General features: G+C 36.2%; 1 protein-coding gene across 9 annotated transcripts in view; it reads right to left on the bottom strand.

Annotated features, from left to right (window-relative positions):
• Window positions 1-15,707, bottom strand: part of FTO (FTO alpha-ketoglutarate dependent dioxygenase) — a 240,029-nt gene that overhangs the window by 118,124 nt on the left and 106,198 nt on the right. Inside the window, exon 9 of one of the 9 annotated variants that reach the window (XM_054078933.1) lies at window positions 5,087-5,237. The exons of the other annotated variants lie outside the window; for them this stretch is intronic. Within the exon in view, the coding sequence (XP_053934908.1) occupies window positions 5,117-5,237 (121 nt within the window). The 3' untranslated portion in view covers window positions 5,087-5,116. Of the gene's footprint in view, window positions 1-5,086; window positions 5,238-15,707 lie in introns of those variants that run through there. 9 annotated transcript variants of the gene reach the window in all.

The raw sequence follows: 15,707 nt of genomic DNA, 5'->3' as shown, positions 1-15,707 counted from the left end.
AAGAGGGAGACAAGGATCACTTTTCTGCCTAAACTGGACTACAAATTCTATGTCATATGGACCATATACTATTCTTCCAAATGCTCCCACAGTCAGCACGTGATCAAGACTTGAAAATACATCATGATTAATTTATTATAGACTACTATTCCTATTATATTTTTTTATAATAGATGATGAATATGACTAGAGGAGAGATGCATTAATACATAATAATCCTCGAAACCCCAAAATGGAAAAGGATTAGAACCAAGGATGCACAGTGGCAGGGTACAGGAGAAGCAGAGCATCAAAAATTTTTGAAAAAAACAGCCCTTCTCCTTGAGGCCTTTGTTGAAAGCATTGAAATCTTTGGGAAAAACAGGAAGTAGTTATTTTTTGAACTGAATGCTAAACAACTTGCTGAGCAACTTTTCAAGTATTACTACTGTTACGACACGTCAGTCAATCAAAACATTTTCTATAGCTATTTCATAAAACAGAGTAGCTAGAAATTACTTTTGTTTCTAAAATATAATACAAAGTATAGTAAAGTATACCAAGTTATCCTATTTATCTGTGATGTAATAAAGATATAAAATTATTTTTATTTTCCTATTAGAATTCCCCTCCTTCTCACCAATATTTAGGGAAATATTAACGTTCATAATAACAAATATAAGCAACTACATCAGTGAACAGTGCAGCTCCATATCTGAAACTAAATGCTTTCAGATGTTTGAGCAAGATTACAAGAGGCAGAAGGAGGATTACAAAGGAGAAGCCACATCTCCCAACATTGTAAAAATACCATTAGCACACTTAGTTCTTTCATAAGGGAAAAAGAAAAGGAGGCTCCTACACTGAAAATCCTGTACTGTACACACAACATGCCTAGTTTGCACACTTCCTAATGGAAACCCCATTATTAATTGCTGGAGCATTTCCATCATGTTTCTGCAGCTGATAATTCAAGGCCTACAAAAGATGTCAGTCAGGTTCCAGAAGCCACGAGCACATAGATGTATGTGTGTTTATAAATACATACGTAAAGCACATAAATACATTTATATGCTTCTATAAAGAAGGTTTTCAAGCCTTTCTTAGCAGCTTTGTAATAAATGAAAGCTGAAACACACAAACATAGGTCCTTAAGAACTAATGAAATATTAACAGACTTGAGATAAAATTGTTAATAGCACTATCACTGTCCCCAACACTGTGCACCTCCTTCAAATGTCACAAGGCTGAGCTCCTATTTGAAATCTGACCTGAAGTCTATGCAATTGTTATCCCCTCTCTGGTTAGACAGAGTGGTTTACTGACTACTAATCATCAAAGACTGTAAAAGTTACACCACTGCTGGAATGCCTCATTCTGAATGTGGCTTAGTTCCACATACACAAACATAGCAATTCCTGCTTTCACTCCGTTATCCAACAGCAATTACAGATGGGATGTTATATACAAATCACCCAATGCTCCAAGCTACGATTTAAGGTGATGATCACTACCTGAAGGTCACAGGTACTTCCTCCCATGAGATGTATTCCACCACACAGAAAAAAATTAAAACAACCCTAATCTGTATTATTTGCTAAAGCTCATTATGTTCATGCTTTTCACTGTCCTATAATTAAAATAATTATTACAAATAACTGCCCCCTAAAAGTAAGCTCACGGACAATTGTGAACCATCTGGTTTTAGTTTTTCCCCTTCCAGCACCAGTGGCGATAGTGCTTATAAGCTCTAAAATGAAGGTTTAAATAATTTCATCAATGCATGAAGCATCCGAAGTAATGAACCCCAGCAGCTTCAACTCAGGCATTTTTGTATTAGAAGAGACAAATGACTCAAGAAAGATAAGTTAGCATATCTGCAACAACAAATTACCACAGTATAACACAGGACACAAAGCTTGCCATTTGCACCATTAGGTTTGCCACGATAAATGAGACATTGTACATGATGTATAGCACAAGAAAGAAGCCACAGCTGTTTGCTTCTGTAGAGAAGTACATAGGTGCTCTGCACCTGAGTCTGCAAATATTTATTAAGCCCTTAACAGTGAGGTTGTGATGTTCAGAACAGCTACTGCTGAAAACCATTATCTATGGATAATTAACTATGTCAGGACACCGAGGTCCTAACATGAGGTCCTCATAATTCCTCACTAAGGGAAAGACAGTACAACATTATTATAATATATTAGTAATATTTAACAATGGGATCATACTATTTGTGCTTTAATAATGAAAGCTGAATACTATAGCAGGGTTTAAATTAATATTAGTTTCTGATGGTGCAGTTCAAGCCAGGTTTAACAAATTCTCAGGGCTTGGTTACTACTAAGTAACGTGATACATCATCAAACCATCATCAAACAAGGACACTAACTAATTAGAAAATGGTTTAATTTATAAATAAAGCATTTTTGTCCTTGCAGGTTTAATTATTAGTAATGCATTTTTTCCTATCATTTGCCAGCAGAAGTCTAAATTTATCAGGAAGCAAAAAGAACTGGAAAAAAAAAAAGAAGTATCTTATTTTTTACCTGACAAAAAGAATTCACTTGAACTTTAGAAGCCCTTGTATTTTTTTTCAAGCATTTTTAGGAACAGCTAGTAAAAAGAAATTTTTCATCACGCAATAAAAAGGCTTTTTGACACATGAAGACAAAAGCTTCAGGCCGTTTATTAAGACTACTTCCTACTGTGTTGGGCTTTGTTTTATCTCATAATTAAAATCACACCTGAGCTGGGCCATCTGTGAGAGTGTATTAAGTTTCTTACAAAACATGAAAATCCTTTTGTTTTTTCCATATAAATGCCAATAAATCTCTTAGAGTTTTTTTGTATGTGACACAGAAAAATAATATGCTTAAATAAAGGTCAGGCTTTGAGCAAAAAAGAAAAAAAAAGAGCAGGCAAACAACACTATGATTCTGTATTTATCATCAACTGCATCTCATAATAATGGATACATTTTTAAAAAATTGTACACTTAATCATAAAACTGAAACCTTTCTTCTTCTGATAGTTGACAGGATGTTGTTTACTTACAGTTCTTTTGCAGGATAAAGTATAAGGATTAGTATTTTCCATATCAGTTCACAAATAGGAATACACAGAAAAGGTCAGTCAGTAGTTTTCAAGATCAGCCACTATGTCAGCGTGCTAACACGCACGATTGGAGGTTCTAGTGAGAAAAAGGAAAAGTTACCTATTTCATAAAAGTAAATACTTAAACTTTAAGAGGGTTTTTTTTGGTTTGGGAGATTTTTTGCTTGTCCTGATTGGTTGGTTGGTGTCTAAAACAGTCCAAAGAGAGACCAAGAGGATTTCCTTTTACGGAAGGACGTCATGGAGACAGAACAGTCCATAAATATAGTCCACATCCATGGACATTTTACAACAAAATGACTCCAAACTCTGTGCATCACAAATAAGAGTCTAAAGCCAAAGCCATAACCTCCTCCCTTTTTTCTAAAATGGTTTTTGAATCGAATTAATACCTAAGACTATTCTGAAAATGCACTTTCTTCTTCAGTTGATGATATAAAATATTATTATAAACTATATTATCATATAAATTATTATATTATTAAATATTATTATAAAATATATTATTATAAATATATATTATTATAAAATAAAATAATATACTATCATAAAATAATATATTATCACGTTAAGCAAGAAACTGCAACATGTTTTTTAAAGTGTGTCTGTCTCTAACAACTGAGTGGTCTGGATCCAGCTCTTAAGTTGTTTTCTGCCATTATTTTACAGCTGCTTTAACCTATCTTCCTAAAAAACAAGTTTGTGACACAGTTCAATTGCTTTCCAGATGCAGTTTTTCCTATTGAAGTTGGCCAAGAGCCAAGAAACAAAGGTGCTTTCTTCTGAAAAAGGTTTTTGTATTCAATCACACAAAAGCAGTTTCTTATATTTAAAAGATAATTACTTTGTTAATGACCATTTTACGTGCCAAATTACAAATCATGAAGACTTTTCCAGTCAGATGCATCTTTCTGCAGTAACGTCACAACAAAAGCCTGAGATTCCATCATAAGAAAATGTAAACGGTAAATATCAGGACCTGTTCCCTGATTCTCCTCTCAGTTACACTAACTTAAATCAAGAGTAACTTCAACTCAGCAATATTGCAGTGGTGTAAATTCAATCTAAGAAGAGATGATGATGACCGCGATAATCAGGATACTTTCACATGATTTTAGGCAAAATACATTTACGTTTTTCAATATTCAGCAATTGTGTTATCCTTTTGGAAACCAGTACGGGACATTCACATTCTCAGAATTCTTCTCTGTACCCAATTTTCCAACACAAATCCATCAAACATTTAGTGAGAACTACACTACAGCAACTGCAGATATTGCAGATACTTCCCAGGTATGAGTGTACACTCCACAATGGAGGAAGTGCTTTGGCAATACTGATGCAGAATCTTTGTACAGTAATTGACGTCCTACAGCGTAGGAGGTGATGATGTAGATGACCAGGTTAAGCAACCCCACACTTAGTCGTATATGCTATGAACCGTTACTCTTTTTCCATGCCTCTTCTGTGAGAGGCGAGGAAAGGTTGAAGGCAAGAAGGCTCTCTGCTTCTAAGAAGCAATGCCTTTAGGTCTGCTCTTGAGGCGATCCTGGTTTTACACCTCACTTTGCCAAAGGCTGTGCCTAATGCACAGCTTCCTTCTGAATAAACTAAAGAAATAGATATTGAGGATTCTGATCAGCTGAAGTGTAGGAGTTTCTTCTCTGAATATACCAAAATGCGTACTATTGACTATGGGAAAAGAATGGACCCCTAGAAGATATTACAATGCACATCTATTGTAAATTCCAGGGGAAAAGCAATGATGAACACAGATTAGAAAAGTACTAATATGCACTCTTTCATCAACTTTTTTATCCCCCTTCTCAAGCATACATAAAGATCCAATTAACAAATAGCAATAGCTTGAAATTTTTTTTCTCCTCTGTATAATGATATAAAGAATGATCAAAAAATAATTGAAACTGAATGAAAACTACCAAAACAAATGAACGCTATCTATTTAAATACACTATCCTTGCTGGTTTTCATTACTGTGCTGTTCATTTTCTCCTCAATTGAATTCACAACATTTACTTATACACATTGCGTGTGTACATTCACATCTGCACAAAGGTTGCCTATGGAAGTCCGTTGTGTCAGCTCTCAGTGTTCTTCCTCCTGTGCCCTCGCAGCTGTAAATGAGGTTAGGAAACAAGACTGTAAACAAAAGTCCTTTTGAAAGGTAAAACAGTAGAAGAAAAAAACCCTGATTTGTACTTTTGGTTTCATTCTTAAAGGAATGCCCAAAGCTTGACAGCATTTAAAACGATTGAAAATACAAACTATTAAAGGAAGAGACAACAGAATAAGGCATTGTATTTTCATAGGAGTCTTGCATTTTTACTATAAAGAGCAGAATAAGGCATTATAGTAATAATAAAAGTGTGCTACAAAACCATAAATAGCACTGAATGTTGAGCTCATTGTTCTGAGTAGTGGGTTGCTTTTTCTTTTTTCTCTCCTCTTCTTTTAAAACAAGTGTTTGCAATTCCTTGCAAACACACACAGATGTCATAAATAATTCCAATATAAACCCATGCTAATTTATTTAACGTGAAACTCAAACACAAATTACTTAGCAGTGAAATTGCACCTCCTCATATTGTGTACGTGAAATAAAAGCGAACAGATGTGCTCTTCCAAACCAAGCTATCGCTACAATTAAACCAACAGTCATTTTACAAACCAGCGAGCTATTTCATGTGCGTCTACAGTGCTAATAATCCTTCCTCCGCCACCCCAGCCCACCAGAACGGCGAGTTATTTATAGAGTTATCTATCTTGCACTTTGCAGATGATGCCTAACATTATGACAACAGTGAAAAGGTCTCCGTACCTGCCTACCTAAAACAAGTTTCTGTAAAGTAATGAATAGAGACAGCTTGGGGACCATCCACCTGCACAGCCTGCCTTTTACTGCCTGCAAAGCGAAACCACGAGGGACTGGCAGAAGGTACTTGTCTGACAGGGCCAGGACAGCCTTTCTCCTCAGTGACAGCCTGGGCCTAGCCTCTTAAACCTGACCCACCATAATTCCTTCACAATGCAGCAGCGAGGCAGCTGACAGTAGCAGCTGCACCTCCTAAGCGAGATGGATGGAATTTTCATAACTAGTTCCCCAAGTTACATTTTACCTTCAAGATAATTTATGAGCTGCTGTGGAGCCTTGAAGAGACAATATGCTTGCCATAAAATTAACTGTAACAGTCTTGTAGGTTATAATTAACACTGGGAGTGTAGCACCAACTGGATGAAACACATGGCATAATTGATGGTGAAACTGGAAATTAAGGAAGCTAACAATATCATTACTGCGCACATCACTTTAGTGAAACCTGTGCTTTCCAGGGGTTAATTACAATCTTTTCTAGCGTACACATTCTGACGGGGAGTGGATGAGTGTCACAGCTAGGAGGAGGCAAGTTTGCTGGCAAGGCCACCTTGCACCTGGACTGATGTATACATTTTTTTTTGCCTGGAAGAGATATACATGTCAAAGCAGCAGCACCAGCACCTGAACATCTGGCAGCAGGCACACTGTAGGCTCAGAGATAGATGATTGCTCAAGCCTCATAGAATATTTCATTTTCTCAGTAGACAGAATACTTAATGGCAAAGAAGAAAAAAAAAATCCTCTGTGAGATTTCACTTAATGGCACACATTATTAATTTAAATGATTTGAGCAAAGAAAAACATTTTAACTTTATATTGCTGTAACTTAGCAGCATATTAAGATTTTTTTTTCAGCAGTGTATTATCATCTTGGTTTATTACATTACTCTTTAGTAACATGCAGAGCAATCCTTTTAGCATCTTGCCTGTCAAGGGAATACTGAACTCAAGATGCAATGCTGGTGAGCTAGTTAATCAGAAATAATATTATAAACTGCTGCCATCTTTGGGAAAGAGAACATTCGATTCATGTACCTGTATGTAAGACAGACTCTCTAGCCAAGGCTTAAGGAATCATTAGTCTAATGTATTTATTAGAATCTCTCTCAAATTACTTTAATGATTTTTTTTTCTGTCCCTGGACAAGATATGTGAAAATGTACAGATATATGATGCAACAGTGTCACCTACAGGCAAGCAAAACAGTTAAAAACTTTCTCCAACCTTGCACCCTGTTCCTTCTCAAAACCCCTTCCCTCCTCCTTTCCCCTCCTCCAACCTCCTCCTCAACCTCTAAGACACACACATCTGGATTTTTTGATTATCCATATCTCCATATATGAAAAGAAGGGCAGATAGCTAAAATGCTTTCAGGATAGCCTAACGTAGAATAATCAGACCTTATATGCCTTAAAATAAACACGCTACCCAGCTAGCAAGTCGCCTACAGCGGAGTGCAGACATGGATTACCTTACATCCTCTGAGCACTTCTTCAAATCCATCCTTACTAGGTGGTTAAAAATTTATTCTGATAAGAATGGTTTTCAGAACTCAGACAAAATGTTGATGTTATTAGAGATGAGAAAATAAAAATGAGAAACCGTCAACTTACTCAAGAGCAACTGGCAAAAAAAATTAAGACTATTGTATAAACTTGTACAAAAAACGCCCTCCAGCATAATTTGGAGCTAAACTTCAGCACATCCACAGACATAGCTGATGGATCCAATCGGCTTACTCCTGTAGAAAGAGTGGAACACCCTCTTATTAGAGGCTCTTAAAATTCTCAGAACTCTCTTTTACCAAGTATTACTGCTTTTACTTTATCACTCAGACAAAATAAAGACCACAAATACTATAGCCAAATTAAACTGTTAAGATGCCCAAAATATCTCATCAGCTGTGAAAACAGGCAGGTTAATCTAATTTGGTTCTCCAGTTCACCCTAGTTTCTCAGATTAGTTGTTACGCCTCCCACCCATTCTTTGACATCCCGGTGGATTGCACTTCCCTCTTGTCCAAAGCTTTTGACACTGTCCAGTAACTTACTGTGGATCTCTCACCAGCACAGGATTATCTGTGCAAGTTACCACATCTTTCAGTGGGAGCAAACTGTAGAGCAATGTAACAGAGGCTCTTCTCTTTGCCCACAGTCAGCCACGATATTCATTGGCTTATCACTACCTCACAAGCGTGGACTAGACTGCTCAGAGCACTGACAGCATCTTGCTCAGTTTCTATACTCATTTAGTTTTTTGCTGCCCTGAAAATGCCAACAAAGGTACCAATTAGTGTCAGCTGTAACAGTTGCTGTATGTGATACACACACCTGCCTACCAGGATTGGGGCACCAATGCATTTTACATAGGCCATCAAACACAGATACCCAGTGGGAATAATCTTTGGCACTATCTACCTGAACCATATTTGAACTGCTGACCTGAAAACAAAAGGATTTGTATTTTGTTACCAATCCCTGAAGCCATCAAGTTCTATATATGTGGAAAACCTTTAATAACACAAGACTGACAGCATTAAAGACTTAAGTCATGAACTTCTCTAAGCATCTGTTCGCTCATCCTCATGCTATGACATGACAAGTGCACCATTTGGCTAGGTACTCTTTTTCTTTTTTTAACACAGATTCTACAAGTTAAATGTATTTAATTCAGCTTTATGACAGATAAAGCTGTAACGGTAATGGTACTAACAATATTAAAGCTCTGTTTGGATAAGGCTGCTATTTTTTGACAGAAGAGAGAAATCTATTTTTGCATTTGTTTAATTTTAAATGTCTAGTTCTAGACAAAGTTTCAGTTCATACTAAGTCGGTGAGTAGTTTAATGGACTTGTTGCATACCATGACATTAACACATTTTGCTGAACGAGAAGGAAAGTACGGATTGACATTGTAGAAAAAAGAAACCGGAGTACACAGAGCAAAATAAATCTATGATAATTTTTCATTCTCTGGGCCAGTCACACTTATTCCTAATTTATAACACCAAGTCTTTAGTTAATATGGGCAGCTACAGAGCACTACATGGCATTTAATTCTCCAGGTTTTCTTCTTTTCTCTTGCCTCTGGCAGACACTCTTCTCTCTTACAGGAATGATGACAGCTGATGCTAATACTACTTTGTGGTTCAGCTGTCTGATGATGTGGCTAACACTTTGTCACCACAGATTATAAATTTGTCACCTCTGCGATCTATTCAATCTCCAGGAACCTGCAGCCTAGAAAGACAATAATCTCCACTCCCAGCATTTGGATTTCCCAGTGGTAGTAAGCAAATTTTGTCAAACTACTGGAAAAACACTATCTTTCTTGTACTGCAGTCAGGAAAGCTTACATATATAAGGAAATGTCATCCACACTGACTTTAAAAGCCTGTCCAGTCAAACCTTCAACAAGTTTAGTTTAATTATATAAACAAATAAATAAATACATAGACAGACAGATAAATAAATACCACATGCACTCTGACAAAGTGGGGAAATTCTGTATTACTTTTTGTTTTGGAAACTTTAATTGCATTAAAAGGACAAAATTTGTGTCATTTGTCGGTTTTGGAAATGTCACTGAATCATCTTCTGAAAAAAATCCATCTAACATAGCAAGAAAACATGAAATAAAAAAAAAATGAATATATCAAAGAATTTGGATTTAGTAGTTATCCGGGTATGGGATGGTGCATCCCTTTATGGTTTTCAAAAGTGGAGCTTAAATCTAAACTAAACTGGTGAAGTAAACCCTTAGTAAACAATCCCTGCAAAGTGGAAAATGAAAGAGTCTGACACACAAAAGTCATGCACAGAGCTGAAGTTTTGCAGCTTTTACTGGACTGCACTCCAATACTATTTAGTTTAAGTCACTACACCAAGTAACATTTTTCTTACACCATATCTGCTGTATATGTAGTGGCATCACAAAGTAAGAAGCATTTTCCTTAAGCACCCAGAGCTTGTAAATACGAAGTCTTTTCAAGAGTAAAGGGTCAAGATGGTTTCAAAGGAAATAATAGTACTGGTTAAACAGCAACATTTAACCAAGCAGTATTTCCATTGTTCATTAGAGTACTTGCACCTATTGATCCCAAGCTTGAATGCTTCAAAGGCTCCCCAATACAAGAAACACAGGTAAAAGACAGAGGCAGAAAACACCAAGGGTCACGAAGCGAAAGAAGTCTGGCAATAAGCAACTGGAGGCAAGTCAAAGGTCAATCAAGGCAGCTGATATTTAAGCATAACTATAGCAGGAGACATGACGACTCCATTGAAGTCGCAGTGTTTTCTACGTTCATTTGAAAGCTGCAAGGCTGGTTTTCAGTCTGCCTCAAAGTATCTTCCTGATTAACATACAATATTCAGCATTATCATATAAGTCACAATGTAAATTTACTTTCTGAAAAATTGGTTTAGCTTACACACTGGGTGGTGAACACTAATTTCCTTCTCTTAAGAGCATACACACACACAGAGAATATGAATACCAAAGAATCCAAATACAACCTTCTTCCTCTGTACCACTCTAATTTCCAAAAGGACAAATCAAAACTTTTTTTCTGTATTTGTGGCTAACTTACTTAGTGTCTATTCCAGCTGACACACATATTGTCCAGAGAGGGTAACTGTTACAAAAAAACCCACTGGAGATCCTGCAGCTGTGTGTACCAAGATTCTTACTAATTTCAGACACACGGACACTGGATTCCTCAACATGAAAAAGAAACCTGTCATTCTAATGTTACACAAAACAACCACAAGTTTTAAACAACCCAAATGCTTCCTCAAATGCTCAGACTTTGATACCTTTGCTAGTTGTCTGTTATATCTTTGTAACTCGTGTAGTTCTCATTACAGTAGTTTCTGAAGAGTTCACAATGTCTCATATATTTATCACCTTGGCAGGCTGAGTGTAAAAAATGTCAGTATTTTTCAATCAGTGTTACCACATTTCATCTGAAAACTTGCATTTATCGAGTTCCTGAAAAATACACAAGGTCTGTGACAGAAGGAAAAAAAAACTGCTTCCATTTTCCCAAAGCCCACACTAACTTCTTAACCCATAGACCTTTCTTCTGCTACAGAAGGAAATATCTTCTTTCCTTACATTAACATCACTTTCTGCTACTGGAGCTAAAAAAAGTAAAACCTACCTCAATTACCTTCCCAGATATGATCTAAAATTCCAAGGTAAAAAGAGGTAAGGTGTAAGAAAAAAAATTAACTTTTCTTCAAAACAGAAATACATAAGACCCTTCCTGTTTGAATCCCATGTAACGTGCATATTATTTAGGATTCCACTCTCATTCTTCACTGTTCATATTATATAACCCAACGTTGTTATCACAGGATAGGACTCAATTTTCACACTACATACTTATAATTTAAATTCCTATATAAATATCCACATAATAATCTACATTTCATTGCTAAGAGGTAAGATTATCTCAGTATTATGGCAAGTTCTCACTATAGCTAGAAAAAATACATACCTTTACATTGTTAAGTCAAATTTGTGAGATCTAAGAAGGGGGCTGATAAAGGCAAAAAACCCGTTAGGGAATTACAGCTCAAGGTTGACTTGAAACCTGAAACTTAAATAATTTGCCTAAAGTAAGAGGTTCCTTCTTGAAATGCAGTGCAAAGATGGAACAATACAGCAATTCTAAAAATGCACAGTGATCTGCTTTACAAAATGTTAGGGGTTGTAGACTGACATCATAAAATAGATTTTTTTCATTGCGTTATTTCAATGAGGCAAGGTTTTAAGCTATTGATTTTTATAAGAAATAATCAATTAACATTTTTCTCCTGTTTATCTCATGAAACAGAAAAATTTTGTGTTTAATTTGGTCCAAATTATTTATTGAACAGTTATTCTGTTTTCTCTATGTCAATTTGTCTTTACACGATGACCCAGAGAGAACTTAAGATTTCAGAATTTGGCTAAGCAGCACAACTATGAAAATACTGCCATCATAAGTAATTTTATTTTTCCTATCACACTTTACACTTCATTACGTCTTTCTCCAAAACTTGACATTTTCCATTGCTCCTAAGATAAATGGCACAATTTTACTCAGAGAAATAGTAAAATGGACATCAGAGTCTGCGTCATAATAAAACCATTTTTGGCTAATAAAATTTATGCACAAAAAAGACTTATTTTACCAATGGTTTAACTAACCATGTTTTTTCCTAGCAGTTAATAATTTCCATGCAGGTAAATATTATCCTTTAAATGAATCTATTGTTGATTTATTGATGACAAATTAGTTTGGTAGTTAATGTAGGGATTTGAAAAATCTAGCAAAAATGTACTGGCAATTCAGTACAGCATGTCATGCAAGCATTAAAGACAATATTATTATAACATGATACAAGTTCTGTTAGGAGAAATAACAGATACCATTTTTATTGAACTACAGTCCATTTCTCTTGGGCATTTACTGATCAGGAAAAATGCCACGTTCTCTCTTGAAATTTAAGTCCTTTTTTTTTGGCCAAATTGTGTCTTTATGATATAACAACTTTTCTGGTTCCAGTTAAAAAGTAAAATAGAATATGTCAATAGCCTTTTTTGAAAATGAATCAGGTGCAGATATTGAACTGTACTTTTTCATCCTTTGTCTCACTTTTCAAATGATAATTTCTTCCACAGCCACTATTAAATCTTGATCTATTCCAGCTCTCTGTATGGGTCATTGATTCTAGATGTACCATGGTTATTTTTAAATGTTTCCCTTTCGTAGAGAAAAAGAGGGCTGTCTAGAGCCAGATGGGTAACTTCACACTTCATTTATCAAACCCAATGCATTAGACTCCACCCTCTCTTTCCCACTATTGCTGTTAAATTTCCATATAATTTGGTAACAATTTTCATTATCATACAGTGACCCTAAGAAGTCTATACAGGTTTGCATGGTTAGTCCAAAATTCACAGCTGTTCCCTTCACCCTCTATTTGTTACAGTAGAATCTAAGGTCCCCCTCACTTTATAAGCTGAACAGTGACCTTCTGCAAGCAGAGGTCAAGAAGGGGTCAGTTCAAAGGGCTAGAGCAGCTCTTTAACAGCTATAACAACCTGTCCATCAGGCACTATCATGCAGTATAAACAAATCTGGGGCTTTAGAAACTCTGGACCATTTCTGTTAACACTTAGAGGACATTCACTGAGTGCTACCTGAAGTATTTTGGATCACTACCACTCAACAGAGAACAACTCGAATCCCTAGAAGATCTGTTCAGATGCTTGAGATACTGATGACATCTTTGAGTCAAAGTAGATGAAATGGTGAGTCATAACACTAAGTGCACTACCATGTGTTTTGGACTATTTAGCTAAATTACAAACGTGAAGAGCAATTTCAGTTCGTTAATATGCAGAAACACTGGTACAACTTAAAACAAATAATGCAAGGACAGGCTTTAACCAAGTAGATTTGTACACTTATCCAAAGAGTTCACATGCCTTTCTTTAAGAAAGGCTAAGCTTCTAAAAGTTGAATTAGTTTGTATTAGCAGTTCCCAGCAGGTATTTTCTTTTAAGGGGTGAATGACACAAAACTCACGGAAGAACAGAATGCCTACATAACTCAAAGAGCAAATGCAGAGTAAAGTTTTTGCCAGCTGCCCTCCCTTCATTGACCTAAATTTCTCAAAGTTGTACTATTCATAATGTGCTCTCTAATGCACAATGTAAGGTAATTAGAGTCATCTGTACTTAACTTCCAGAGGAAAAAAATTCTATTATCTAATCTAGCTGATCCCCTGATAGCCTGTTGAAAGCAAAATACTGTAACCTATTGCCTGCCCTCTGACAAGTGCTAATTATTTCCTGTCCAAGCACATTTTTCTCATGTAATTCCAAAGTATACAATAGACTGATCTCTAAAACATGGGCAGCCCTGCTAGTACCACAGCGGACGTTTTATAACTTTCACCACCGCACGCTTGATGGCTACCACAGCCAGTGCTTCATTCCAGACATCTAGCTGAAGCTTTGATGAAGTAAAGTGCGGTGTAAGGTAACAGCCCGTTTATGCAGTTCATGTGGATGAGACTCTCAGATAGGTCATCGGAATGGGAAACATCAAATGGAAAGAAAGAGGATTACGGATATTTAATACTCAAAGGACACTTTCTTTCAGAACTTTCCAGGCACAATGCTCTTGAAATTTTCTTTCAGGTGTTTAGTTTTAGGGAGGCCTGCACTTTGTCTGCTTGTGCCTCTCCCCACCCCCCCAGGAACCTGAGCATTTCTGCGTCAGAGACCGGACCACGTCTACAGCGGCAACACCGGCTCCAGCCTCTCATTACACCGGAAGAGCAGAGGCCAGAAACACTATAACTACATTACTTTTAAATGAGTCCTGGTGGCCACGATTCCCGATAACTCCGTATATTAAGAAACCATTGTTAAACCAAATGAACACTAAAAAACTACTCCACTAATTAGATTTGTTTAGCCTTTTCCCATCTCTAGGAAGCTTTCCATTCTGGTTCACAACAAAGAGGCGTGTGTCCTGTGGAAAAGCCTTAAGTGATTTCCTCTCTTTCCAGTGTAGCCAAACCATTAGCATTATTTGGGAAGCATGGTGATGGAAGACAATCCCCTTTCCAACCTCTAAAATTCCTCAGAAAGGAAGAAACAAAGCCCAGATGATAATAGGAACAATATTGTAGGCTCATCTTAATAAGCTCTTGTCCACTGTGAGATTTTAACTGATCAGTATACAAATACTTCTTCCATACTCATAAGAATGCAGACTTATAAAACACTGCCTATAACTTGTACAATTGCCACGTAGTAATGTTTAATTTTTATATAAATGCTTCTGAAATGTTTCAAGTTCACTCACTATAATTACTAGGAACAGCAACGCCACTCAAGTGTCGGATCCAATATCTACAATTAACTTTTTAAGTCAATCTCACAGAATTTTCAGGAACTTTCCAAAATTATACACTCACAAAACCCAGAGAACTCCCTTGACTGCAACTTTTAGTGCAGGAAAAAAAAAAGTCATGCTGCTTAAGTGCTAATTTTGATTAACAAAATCTCATTAGAAAACACTTTTGACTAAAAACTGTATTCCATTGTGAGCACAAGACATCTGGTTTTAAAGGAAAGCTGTACATTTGGTAGAAAATTTTCATAGACTGTTAGAAGTTTATGTAAGTACCATAAATACAAAAAAATGAAGATATTATTAAAACAGTATAAATCTATAGCTTTTAGAAACAAATGTGAAAAAGGTGACATCAGCTCATTTAACAGCTAAAGAGAAGGACACAAGTTGGCATATCGTGGAAATTACTTTTTTTGAATTCACATCTTTCTGAACACACTAGAAGTATGATGCGTCTGTAGTTTCTGAAATGCATTCATCCAACTACATTCCAGTAACAAATTTTTTCAAATAATAAGATAAATGTCCTAAAATTGTTAACATCATCTGATTTATTACCATGGCAATAATTTAAGAACTCCAGACAATAAAACAGTTACATGATATCAACTGTAGCAATATGTACATTTATGCCAATCTCTTCCAACAGAACCCAGTCAGCACCAGTAGGACATCATCAGAAACTGCTGATATCATGAAGACAGTAGGACAAGAAGGGTATCTATTCACGCAGTACACCAGCAAGGAGTATTGCTTATATTGTCAGCAGTATAAGGAAACCTTTTATCAC

This window comes from Cuculus canorus, chromosome 13, assembly GCF_017976375.1.
Source record: "Cuculus canorus isolate bCucCan1 chromosome 13, bCucCan1.pri, whole genome shotgun sequence".
Classification (NCBI taxonomy): Eukaryota; Metazoa; Chordata; class Aves; order Cuculiformes; family Cuculidae; genus Cuculus; species Cuculus canorus.
Note: the sequence above shows the minus strand (reverse complement) of the source record. Positions and strands in the feature narration are given on the sequence as shown.